We start from the raw sequence: 13,034 nt of genomic DNA on the forward strand, positions 1-13,034 counted from the left end.
TAAGAATCTTCTTCGATGAGGTTTACTTTCAGCAGAGTAATGCGTCAACTGTCTTTTGGATCTGTTGGCATCRGCGATCCGTACTTCTTTGGAAATGAAGCTGGTGACAAATTAATGCCAATAGAGAATGCTCTAGATCGATGACTACCAACTTTTTATGATCGCAATTGGATGAAATTGATCTTAACAACAGCTAGTTCCAACAAAATGTGACTACGTGCCACACAGTTAGGAGAATCGATTATTGCCAGAAATGGTTACATTGAATGGTCGCCAAGAAGTTGGGATTTAACATATTTAGATTACTTCTTGTGCGGTTATTTGAAGTCATTGGTCTTTAGCAATAAACCAGACTAAATTCAAGCTTTAGAAGTCAATATTGAATGTGCTATCCATGACATACATATGAACGACTTGATTTAGTGAAAAGGAATCGAAAATTGGGTTCTTCGCATACGTCGCTGCAAAAGAAGTCGTGAAGACCCTTTGAGTGATATTATACTCGGAATTCAATTGTAACGATTGTACACACTAAATAAAAAAAATTTGAAATTCCTTAACAATTAGTGTGTGTTTTTTTTAAGAAATTATATCATTTTTATTGGAAAACCTTGTACAAAAATATTTTTCATAATTTTTATATTCTTTAATGCCTTTAAAACCAATTAATTTTTGTTTTTTGGATTGCGACGAAGAGCAAACAGCTTTGAATCGATAACTAATAAAAGTAAACTGTATTTTAAAGTAATTAGTTATGCATTTAAGTATATTTATAGGAATGTGTGTGTAAATTCGATGAGTTAGAAGTCATATGTTTGCATAGTAGAGCGCGCATATCTGAGTATATAGGATGCTAATTAAAGTATTTAGGCACTTCGCAGAGTGAAAGTATTCTCTAAAGGCATAAATATATATTTAAGAGTAAGTTAAAGTTATAAAAATAAAGGGAACTAGTAGCAACGAGTGTGTGAGTACACACATATGTACCGTGACATTTGTACAAGTATGTGGCAATAGCTGGTTTTGTGCATAGGAGTATTCGTATTGAGCATTAGGAACAAGATATATTTTTTTTTACTTAAATAACAGAAAAATACAAATACAAATTAATTTTCTAAAACGTTACACATACATAAGTACATACTTTTACCGATTCGCCAGCAGGCCATTCGCAGGTGGCAGCACGYTTGTATTCACAGCGCCCAGCGTGGGTCCGTTCATTGGTCCACCCACYGAGACAGTGGACACCACACCGCCGGCTACCGCACGCACACCCGCGGCCATACCCAGCGATGTTGCCACATTCAGCTGCCGTTGATGCACAGCCGCCGCTACCACACTGCCCGCGCAACTATTGGGCACGATGGACATGCCACCACTCGCCGATTGCGCTGAAGCTGCAGCTGCTACTGCTGCTGCTGTTGCCGCCGCTGCTGCTGCTGCCGCACGTTGATGCTTGCTGGAGTTGCCACCGCCACCACCACCGCCGCTGCCGCCACTGCTCTTCACCAAACCRCCGTTATGCTTCTGCGCCATATGCGTCTGGTAGTGTTTGGCCAGGTGCGCCTTCTGGCGGAAACTTTTGCCGCACAGCGAGCAAGTGAAGGGCTTCTCGCCGGTGTGTGTGCGTATGTGCACGTTCACCGAGTACTTGTCCTTGAAGCCCTTCGAGCAGATGGAGCAGTAGTGCAGCGAACGCTCCTTGCGCTGACCATTACAATGGGTGGGGCTGTTGCTGCTGGTGCTCGAGCTGCTGCCGCCGCTGGTCGGGCCATTCGCGCCATTTGCTGTGGCGCCGCCAGCTGGCTGGGCACTGCCGCTGCTGCCCGCGCTGCTGTTGTGATTGGTTATATTTGGATTGTTGTTGTTRTTATTATTGTGGTGTTGCGTGCTGGACGTGGAGCGCTTGTACTTCTTCGTCACTTTGGTAGTGCTGCCGCTGCTGGTGCCGCTACTGCTTGTAACCGTGCTGGCCTTACCACCAGCCACGTGCTGTTGTTGCGCATGCAACACGCGCGGTGCTGGCTGCCCAACCGACTGCGGRCCCGTCATGTGCAGCGCTGGCATAGTCGCTTGCGGCAATGGCGATAGTTGCTGTTGTTGCGGCATGCTCGTCGGCGTTGTTGCCGGTGAAAGCATTTGCTGTTGTTGTTGCTGCTGCAACTGCTGCACACTCGTAGCGCCCACATTTGCGCCAGCTGCTGGTGATATTTGCATCAATACGTCACTGGCGCCATAATCGGCGCTCGACGTGGGCGAACAGAATTGCTGCACTTCATTGGCAATGCGTTTGATTTTCTCGAAGTCGTCGCTGAAGGCACTTTCTAGTGATAGGAACATATCGTCGACCATGAGGCTGGACACGCCTGCGCTGTTGACACCGCCATTTGGATGCTGGTTGCCAACCAGCTGCGAGGCATGGGTGTCCTCAAACATCTGGGCTGCGCTGAGCGCTGARTCGCCGAAAGAGAGTGTGTCCTGTAGAGAGTTGAGCGAAGAGCGCAAAGAAAGAGGAAAGTACGAGTTTTGATGAGTTTGGAGCCAGAAGAAATGAAAGTTTATTTAAGGTGCAGTTAGGTGCAGTTATTGATGGAGTATTTGTGCTTGGGAATTTTGGTGTGTTCTTCAATATAAATAGGAGGCACTACTTTAATTTGTTCTACGACTASTTGCAAAGTTTGCTTTAGCTTACTTACCGCATCTGGTGGAAAGAGTAGCCTTCGCATTTCCTCTTCCTTGACTGTGGGTGAKGAGGGCAGTAATGAAATGCCATTTTGCATGTGTATGCCTTTGGAATAACCTTTACCCTGCAAAGCGCTACGCAGCAAGGACTCAGCTGAGTTCTAAAGTAGTAAGAGAGAATATTTTTATCGACTATTCATAAAAGAATTGCCAGCGATTAAAATTGCACTGCGATAAGGTTTGCTTTCCTAAGAAATTTTGAGTCAGTTCCTGATTTTAATTTTGGACATAATTTGGACATCTCTACTTCAAGTCGAAAAGTGTCGATAGGATTCAAAAAACAAAAACAAAAAAAAAATATATATATAGATATATATATATACAGAGTATTTGAGGATACCCTAACACCAGACCAATTAGGAGAGCTCTCCTTCTTTTTGACAAAAAAAAGCTGAGTTTTTTCTTTATTTAATTGAAGAATCGTTCGATTTTTCATTTAGTGCTGACTGTCTTATCTTTACTTCAAACCATATATATATCAACGGAACAAAAATTGCAAACCTAACCAGAACTTTAACCGGTTTCGCTACCTTGAACATAAATACAAACAAAYATGTGTTGTTTTTTGCTCACCTGCTCTGCATTGTGATCCGCCATATGCCAGTCATTGTTGTTGTTTTGAAATTGTGCCAACTGCGACGGACTGCCGACACCGCCCATGCCACCAACACCACCTGCCAAYGAGATGGCCGTCACCAGTGAGGGCAAACGCTGACTATTCACACCACTCCCACTATTGCCACCATGCAGACCCGTTGCAGCGTTCGCGCTCATCCCCAGCCCATTCACCATATCACCAGTCATATTGCCATCCCGGCCGCTGCCCTCCGCCGTGCCATAACCAGACGGACTCTCATCATAGGGATACTCGGATTTGATATAACCCGGAAAGCTACCGAGCAAGCTGTCCAAATCCAGCGTGTTGGACAGTTGGGCAGCRGCATCCTCGGGTTCACGCTTCAGCCATGACTCATTGCCATTTAATACTGTGATTGTGTAGATTTGGCCATCGCTGTTATCCACCGTCATACTGGCATTGCCGTTACTGTTGCTGCTATTATTATTGCTGTTGTTGTTGCTGTGGTTGTGGCTGAGTGCGGTATTATTGCTTGTTGCATTGTTGTTGGCAACTTGTGTGGCGCTTTGTTGTGCACAGGAACTGCTATTGTTGAGCGACATTTGTCGTTGCGTGTGATGGATGGTGGCTGACTGTTGGTGTTGTTGTTGTTGCTGCTGCTGCTGCTGCTGCTGTGTGTGCATATGCTGATGCGGTGACTGATGATGTAGATGTTGTTGTTGTTGATGCGGATGCGTTTGATTTGGCGATGCTGGGCTATGCAGATGCGAGGAATGCTGTAAGCTGTTAGCGGGTGTGGCACGATGCTGGTGTGTGGCGGCCGTTGTGGGCACAGGCGATGCCGCGGCATTCACAACTGCCTGTTGTTGCCAACAATAGCGGTCGAGGTCCTCAAAAATGGTGGYATCCAGACGACTTGTGGGATCCTTGTCGGCGTGCCAGAACTAAAAGGGAGGAAATATGTTGAGAAGGCATGAAATTAAAGACAGAACTAGGCAACTAAGTTCTCGCTATTTTTTTTTATACAAACGTCATTTTTTCCAAAGAAATTGTTACAAATGAATTATTCGAAGATAATTTTTTTGGAAAAGCCTGAGTCCCATTACGGTAAAACTAGTCATCTTGCGATGTTATTCAATAATCMAGAATCAAGCCATTTTTGGATGCCATCTTGTGAGTGGAATTACTTCTGAGCCATCGAGCGAAACGAATAGCGAGTGTCGTACGATTTCTCGTTTAAGCGTTTACATATAGGTTTTAATGGCTTTGACAATGTGCGGGCGAGCGTTGCCATGCGGAGGGAGCAYTTTTTCGTGTCTCCCATTGGTATTAAGGAACCCATGTTTATTGTTTCTAAAACATTCTCAGCGCATTTAGTCGCTTTGAAATGGTTTAGCGAATGACTTCCAAWCCTCATCGAGTAACGTTTCTAATGCACCATCTTCCAAGAATTTTGACCTAACTCCGTGAACTTTCATTCCAAATTATTAGAAATGGGCACATAATCTGTTGATAGCGGATACTAGATGGATAGATATCGGAGATATATTCTTAATGAATATTTTTGTATTCGAWAGCTCTAAACAAAGTGCCTCAATGAAAACGTTGGCATTGTGTTTCGAATTACAACCGCTTCGTCGGTTTTCTCAAACTTGTGCTCTCCCCGGTTTTTTTTTATATTTTCAGTGCTCAACCGGATGCTTGCGTTAAAAAAATATTGTGACAATGTTGACGAAATAGGCGAGACTAAGGCTTATGTTGAATGCCGTATTTAGACTTAAATCAATAAAAAATCTGCACTATTACGTTTTAGATGATTTCAGATTGAAAATTTTTCWTTGAAATACGTTTTTCTTCTTACGTAGCCGATGGTTCTGTTGGAGAGTCTTGAGTTAGAAGTAGTTTAGGTTAAGCGGAGTAAATTCCTGCACTTAGGATTTCGATGCTTCCCCTTACTATAGATAGGCTTCATCTTGAATTTTTTTTTTTTTTTTGATTAGTTTTCTGTTGAGTAGGATTATTAGTATGAGCAGGATTTGACCTTACCAAAACATATTTTACACCAAATTTTTGAAAAATCGACTTGAAATTTTGCTCACGTTCTTTTCTGCCTAAGAAGCTGCTCATATGTCTAAAACTCCGATATCGGTTTACCATAGCCAATAAAATCAAGTTCTTATTTGAAAAACCGGTTTATTTGATTTCATGTCTTTGCAAAAYKTGATACAGAATATKACCAAGAKTAAGGCCRTAATCTCAGAAMATATTGTTCAGATCGGCTTGCCATAGCACATACATAGCTATCATACAAACTGGCTGATAAAAATTGAGTTCTTGTATGAAAAACTTTTTTATTTTACAAGATATATTCTCGAAATAATTTTTCCAAGGTAATGCTACAATCTCCGGAAAATATGCTTCAGATCAGATTCCAATATGCCATAGCTGCCATGCAAACTGGTAAATCGAAATCGAGTGCCTGTATTCAACACCTTCTTATTTGAAAAGATGTCTATATGAAATTTGGTGTCGATTTTTGTCGAAAGCAGCACCACAGTCTCCGAACAATAATAGCCTACAATAGCACATAGCTGTCATATAAACTGAGCGCTCAAAATCAATATAGAAGTCTTTTTACAACCGTTTTTGCATGAAAAATACATCCGTAAAGGGTATTATAGGTTCAGTGTAGTCCAATTTACATTTTTTTGTTGGCTTTTTGCTTAAATTTTATTTTAAATGAAACGAACTCGTCGATTAGCATAAGAAAACCAGTTACAAAAGTAGAGTTTTCCGCTAAAAGCGCACACATTAGTGATTTCTCTATATGCGTTTACATAATCGAACTATTGTAACTAACACATGCTGTTGTCTGGAGTTGATCAAAAAAAAAAAAAAAAAAAAAAAAAAAAAAAAAAAAAAAAAAAAAAAAAAAAAAAAAAAAAAAAAAAAAAAAAAATTACATGTAAACAAAAACCGAAAATAAAACAATGAGCGAAAAAAGTTGTGAAAAAAACTTAAATATAAAGGCGGCAACGAGTTTGCTGCTTAAGTCCTTTGTTTGGCCAATGCAAAGTGCAAAACATAGCRTGAAGAAGAAGAAACATAAAGAAAATATACATAAATACAAATTTGTGGCTGTGAAACGAAAAGACTTTCGAACTTTTTCTTTGCTAAAAGCAATTTAATATTTCAGGCGCATAAGCACTGCACACACACACACGCGCGCTCAAGTGCAGTTGGCGCATATGTTTGCACTTTCTATGACCGCACCAACTGCGCATTCAAATGCCACAAAATGCGCAACAATGAAACTGCCGCTGCCGCTGCCGCTGCGGCCGCTCGGCTACTGTGGCATCTAACCAATTGGCTGACTACTTGAGCCAGCAGGCTGACTATCAGACTGGCTAACTGTCCATTTGACTGCACGCTTGCCACCGTTGCCTATGTGCGCTGTGAAAGCAGCCAGCAGYCCGAATAAGTCGTGGCAAATGCAACATGCGGTAGCCAGCTAAGTCAGCCAGCTGTTGTTTGGCTCGTGCCCCACATCGCTGTGGACAGCGAGTGTTTGCTCCTTGCTGTTGCAAGTGTGGTTGCAAGTTCACCAAGTGCATATAGAGCTGTTGCATGCAGCACGTGCCATGTCAATTTTTGGCTATGCCCTCCAAGGCTATTGTTGCATGTGTTGCAACTTGATACACTTAGGCTCATACTCACCACATCTACACCACAAACTCACACACGTGCAAACTGTCGCATATACGTGCTGTATGCGCGCATATTGTTGTTGTTGCTGTTTATGGCATTTATGGCACTTCACCTAATTCGTCTGTGCGCTCACCTTTCAGTTACCTGTTCTAGCCTTTTTGCTTTTTGCTTTTTGCTTTTCGCATTTTCCTTTGCATTTCGTTTGTGTGTTTTTGTTGTGCATTTGAGTTGCACCCGCCCGCACTCGCAGTCACTTGTGTCTAACAGAGCAATAACAAGCATTGTCTACACKGGAAATTTACAAAATTTTACGAGTATCGCATATGTTTGCAACAGGATGTCTGTAGGTGCAACATGCAGAACAACAACTACCAAGCGGCTGCAACAATTGCACTAGCAGCAGAAGCAGCAGCAGCAACAACAGTAGCCGCATTTTGGTAGCAACCAGTACATTGTTAGCCCGKCCTATCAAGCATCGAGCGCTAGGAGTCCACTCGCATTGAGTGCCAATCGATTTTTCAAGTCCAGTGCCTTTCTTTCATCTATTCGTTCGGATTCTTTTTTTCATTTTATTTCGGCTACTGTCTCGTCGTTACTGCTGCACTGTAAGTGCTGCTTTGACTGCTGCTGTTGTGTTTAGTATTGCCCTCAAGTTGCTTTTGTTGTTGCATTTTGATTTTGTTCCCTCAATTTACTCGGCTGTCGTTTTACGCGCAATCTTTTACTTTATTTTTGTTGTTTGAGCGGAATTTGTATTCTTTCGGTATTTTAAGTCGACAACTGACATGACAGGAACACTGGTTTATTGTTGTTGCAATGCAAAATTATTTATATATTTATGCTTTTTCTTTTTTTTTTTCTGTTTTTTGTTTGACTGTGAAAACATCATAATCTCTGGTGAACTCATTGAAATCAGGTTTGGTCGCTTTATAGAGTTAAGAAAAATTAGGTGAAGAAAAATAAATATTATAGGTATATAAACTGYCTTTGCCATCGCCGTTGTTAGTGGGCCAGTTTTTGCATATTGCATTCCTATATGTATGTGAAAGGATGAGTCTCTGTTCAATCAGTTCAAAGTTGGCAATCACTTAGAATATGGACTGATGCTCATTTCGGTGATTACTTATTACTCACTTGATCACCATTTTTTGTTCACTGACCGATCGAGTGGCCGATATTTCTCTGTTTGATACTCTGCCGTTTTTTATTTATCATTTGATCATCACGTTTTAGTTCAAAGATTAATCAATCGGCTGATACACTCCTTGGGTCTCTGTTACAAATTTAATCGTCAATTTTAGAGCTTTATCTGATAGGTCAGCTGAATGTAATTTGGTCTTTATCTTCTAATCATCATTTTTTAGATCACTGATCATWGACAGATCAATCAGCTGATACACATTTCTTCAGCTCTCCAATCTTCKTCCTTTATGAATCACGGATTAATCAGTTGATATACGCTTTGATATAAAATTTCTTCATATGCCAATTCTTAGAAAACATCAGAGAAAGGAAAATCATCAGAACAGCTCTTCGTCGATTTTAAAGCCGCCTTCGACAGTGCGAAAAGAAGCTGCCTTAATGACGCTATGTCTGAGTTTGGGACCCCCGAAAAACTAATATGACTGTATAAGCAGACGTTGAGAAATAGCAAAAGCTCCGATAGAATCATAAAATACTTCTCCGAGCCGTTCGTTACCAAATGAGATTTCAGATAAAGCGTCTTTCTAATGACTTCTTCAATCTACTGCTGGAGAAAATAATTCGAACTGCAGAGCTTAATCGAGRATATACAATCTTCTATAAGAGTGTACAGCTGCAGGCGTATGCCGATGATGTTGATATCATTTTCCTCAACATCCGCGCGTTAGTTCAGTTTTTTCCGACTGGATAAGGAAGCAAAGCAAATGGGTCTGGTAGTGAACGAAGGCAATACGAAATATCTCCTGTCATCAAACAACAAACAATTGTCGCACTCTTGGCAACCACGTCACTATTGATAGCCATAACTTCGAAGTCGTAGATGATTTCGTCTGTCTTAGAACCAGAATTAACACTAACGCCGGCCTCGGAAATCCAACGCAAAATAACTCTAGCCAAAAGGTGCTACTTCGGACTGAGTAGGTAATTGAGAAGTAAAGTCCTCTCTTGACGAACAAAATACAAATTCTATAAGTTTCTCATTATTTCCGTCCTGCTATATAGTGCAGAGACTTGGACGATGACAACATCTGATGAATCGACGTTATAAGTTTTCGAGAGAAATTTATGGCCACGGCGATTTACGACGACATTGAGATAGTTTAGCGATTTAAAAAAAGACAGCTACGCTGGTTAGGACATGCCGTCCGAATGGACGAAAACATGCCAGCTCTTAAAGTATTCGACACAGTAGCCGGCGAGGGAAACAGAGAAAGTGGAACCACTCCTTTGGAAAGACCAAAGAGACTGTGTTTGAAAACACCAAAACATAGTATTTCGGTAACTAAATAGACTCAATATTGAACTAATTACTAACCTGCTTGTGTTAATTACAGTTATACATATATGCCAGATTAGCAGAAAACTAAAAGAAATTTCCAACGCCATTTCAATTTGTTATCAATGAATATTTCGCTCACCTCATAGCCCTGCAATGTGGGATCACTACTGTTGCCATTACTGTTACCATCCGCGCCATCTATGCAACTGCTGCCATTACCTGGCGTGCCAACACGTCCGCCAACACAAGCACTCCCACTGTTGGTGCCACCGCCGCCATCGTGTGGCATGCTGCCGGCTAAGTTATTGCTTTGCTCATGACTGTGTTGTTGTTGCTGTTGTTGATGGTGCGCATGCTGCTGCTGTTGCTGTTGTTGCTGCTGGTGACTGTGCTGCTGATGATGCGTATGCTGTTGCTGCTGATGGTGCTGGTGTGTGCCGGTGCTTACGCTGCCCGCATGTAGACTGCCCACACCCATACCGATGTCGACCACATCTGCGCCGACACCGATACCAATGCCCATTTCGGGCGCCGAGACGAAATCGAAAAAATCCGTTTTAGTTAGCTCCTCTGCGCGAAATGTTTCACTTATGTCCATGCCAGTGGATGACATCTCATCCGTGCCAATCATTTAGCGCTTGACGTGGCGCTGCGCAGGCGCGTGGACACTGCAGTGCCGWGTGTGCGGTGTTTGGTGTTCAACGTAGTTAGTGATGCGTTTGTCGCTGTTGTTGTTGAAAGTGTGGTGAAATTCTGTGTAGTTGTTGTAAATGATTTAGGTTCTGCAAAGAAGTGAAAAGGAGAAAGTTAAGAGGTTTTATTATTAATTTGGTTCTTTGCAACGGAGTCAAAAAAAAAAAAAAATATTTTTTTTAGAAAAGTTGCCACTAATACAAAATTAATTATGATATAGAAATTATAAAAGTAAGCGAGTTGGTGAAATATTGTTAGAATAAATAAATTTAAGTAAGGTGGGAGTTTAGTAAGTTCTTAAGCAAGGTTGCCATTCGTTACAAAATGTAATTATCAAAATGATTAAATAGACGAAAAGCATTAATTAGGCTACAGAGAGTTTAGAACGGAGCCAAAGAAATACGTTTTTAATAAGGGTTGCCACCTATTAAAARCTTGAATTATCAAGAAAAAATGATTAAGGTAAGCGAGTTGATGTGATATGGTTAGARTAAATAGATTTAAGAAAGATTTGAAATTTTTTTGCGGAGAGTTGCCACTTGCTAAAATTATAATTAATGAGAAAAAATTATGAAAGAAGCGAGCTGATGAAATATTGCTGAAAAAAATAAATTTAAGGAAAGTACAAATTTAATAAATTTATGCGAARAGTTGCCATCCGCTAACAATTTGAATTATCAGAATGATAAAATAGACGAATAGCATTAATAGGGCTAAAGAGATTTTAGAACGGAACCAAACAAATGAGTGTTTCTTAGAAGGGTTGCCACTTGATAAATTATAATTAGTAAGTAGAAATGATAAATTAAGCGATTTGATTAAATATTACTGATTGCAATAAATGATTGCCAATTTTTTAAGAAGGGTTGCCAGTTGCTAAAAAAATTTTAATTATCAAGTAGAAATGATAAAAGAAGAGATAATAAAATATTTTTAAAATTCTTAGAATTAAGAAAGTTGCCAGTGTAATAAGTTTCTTAGAAGGGTTGCCACTTGCTTAAAATTTCATTTATCAAGTGAAAATTATAAAAGAACGAGTAGAAAATACACTATTTGGCTAAAGAAATTAAAAAAAAGTGGCAAAATACTAAGTTTCTGAGAAGAGTTGCCACCTACAAAACTTTTTATTATAATACAAAAGTTTTTCAAGCTGAAACGCTTGAAAAGTGGTTATATATAGTTTTCGAGAAGGGTTGCCACCTGCAAAAATTGTAAGAATCAAAACTTTATATGAGAGACGTTGTTCGAGTTAAAACCGTTGAAAAAGTTTATACTGAAAAAAATTTAGAGCTTTCAGGGTATTACTCTCTATAAGGACCAAGTTGAGAATAGATTTAAAAAATCTTTCTGATTACCTCGRGAAATACATGTACAATAAGATGCCATTAAATTTAGTGAAATTATTTACTCATGTAAAAAAACACTAATAAATTTTAAAAGCGTTTTCCTCGAAACTGTGTTTTTGAAGTTGGTTGGGAAGATTTCGTTAGAACTATTCGACCGATCATGGTAAAATTTTATATAGGTCTTTGAGTTACACTAAATATTCTCTAAATAATGTGTATTTTCGATACTACTATTTGAAACAAAACAAAAAAAAAAAAAAATTCGCTAAATTAAATTTTTTGTTTTTGTGAAAATGTCTGCTAAAAATCCAATTTTCTGTTTTTTTTCCTCTGTTCAAGTTCTAACTTAATGTTTTAATTATAACACGTATTCATTTCACTTAGATAATCCTGTAAGGAGTTATCCTGCTAACGCGGAATATTGAAATATTATATTTTCAAAAAAATTTCAGAATTTCTTTATTAATAGTGTATGTTTGTAACAATAAAAAATTGCAATAAAATATTTAATTTTTCATATAGGAAAAAAATTTTTGAAAAAATACTGTTTTTTACCCTAGGAACCCACGTGACCCCTTAAAATATAAAATAAACTTTCCATGATGTAGAAAATGCGAGGATAACAAAATTTWATGTTTTGAATTTAAAATTGTAAAATTTTAACTTTGTTTACTAGGTTGTACGGCAATTTAGTAATCGTTGTAAATTTAGTTCGAAGACAATTACCCGCAAACATAAACATTTAGCAATCAAAGCAGAATTACATTTTTATTTCGCCACAATTTTGTATATCTTTTTTTTCATAATATTTTCGGGCGCCCGACTTGKCATGACAAAACCAAAACTAAATAGTTAGGCATAAATAAATCAGGYACAATCAGTTGGGTGACAAAGTGTAAACACGATTGTCAACAGCAGCTGTAAATCTTATACAAATCACGAGCGTGAAAAATCACCAAAACCCAAACAAACACAAAAACTGATGAAATCGCAAAAAGCGAACAGCAAATGGCCAAGAATAGAGCGAAAATATCGAAACCACAGAAATATTTAATAATGAATGCAAAATTTGCATTAGATTCGTTAGTGAGACTGTCAGCGCCAGCAAGATCACCACGGTGACGAGAGAGGAGCGGAGAGAGGGCAGCGCAGTAACCGCAAACTGTTGCACAGCATTTTAGTGCTGGCATTAAAAGCAAAGCAAATATGCTTATGCGACACTAAAAACAAATAAAATTTAGGAAAAATCTGAAAATGCATAAACCGCGGTTTAATGTGAAAAATTGAAAATTTGCTGTGACACGAATTTCGTACGCTTCAGTTTCGCTCAAATTTGGAATGAGCCAAAAAAGGGTAATAAAGCGAGTAAAATAAAAAAAAAATTAATAATGGCAATAAATAAAGCAAAATGTGAGAAAATTGCTTTAGGCCGTATACTTTATATGAAAAGTTCTCAAAAAATTAATGAAAMGGTTATACAAATGAA

General features: G+C 39.3%; 1 protein-coding gene across 1 annotated transcript; it reads right to left on the bottom strand.

Annotated features, from left to right (window-relative positions):
• Positions 1-1,146: 1,146 nt before the first annotated feature.
• Positions 1,147-10,273, bottom strand: LOC108969719 (box A-binding factor). The gene is made up of 4 exons (XM_018934603.1): positions 9,649-10,273; positions 3,316-4,263; positions 2,697-2,843; positions 1,147-2,478 (listed from the first exon to the last, which is right to left on the bottom strand). Exons 1-4 carry the CDS (start codon positions 10,138-10,140, stop codon positions 1,147-1,149), a joined length of 2,919 nt encoding a protein of 972 aa, XP_018790148.1. The 5' UTR covers positions 10,141-10,273.
• Between the last annotated feature and the right edge of the window lie 2,761 nt (positions 10,274-13,034).

The sequence above is a fragment of the Bactrocera latifrons genome, unplaced genomic scaffold (assembly GCF_001853355.1).
Source record: "Bactrocera latifrons isolate USDA-ARS-PBARC rearing strain unplaced genomic scaffold, ASM185335v1 scaffold_262, whole genome shotgun sequence".
Taxonomy (NCBI): domain Eukaryota; kingdom Metazoa; phylum Arthropoda; class Insecta; order Diptera; family Tephritidae; genus Bactrocera; species Bactrocera latifrons.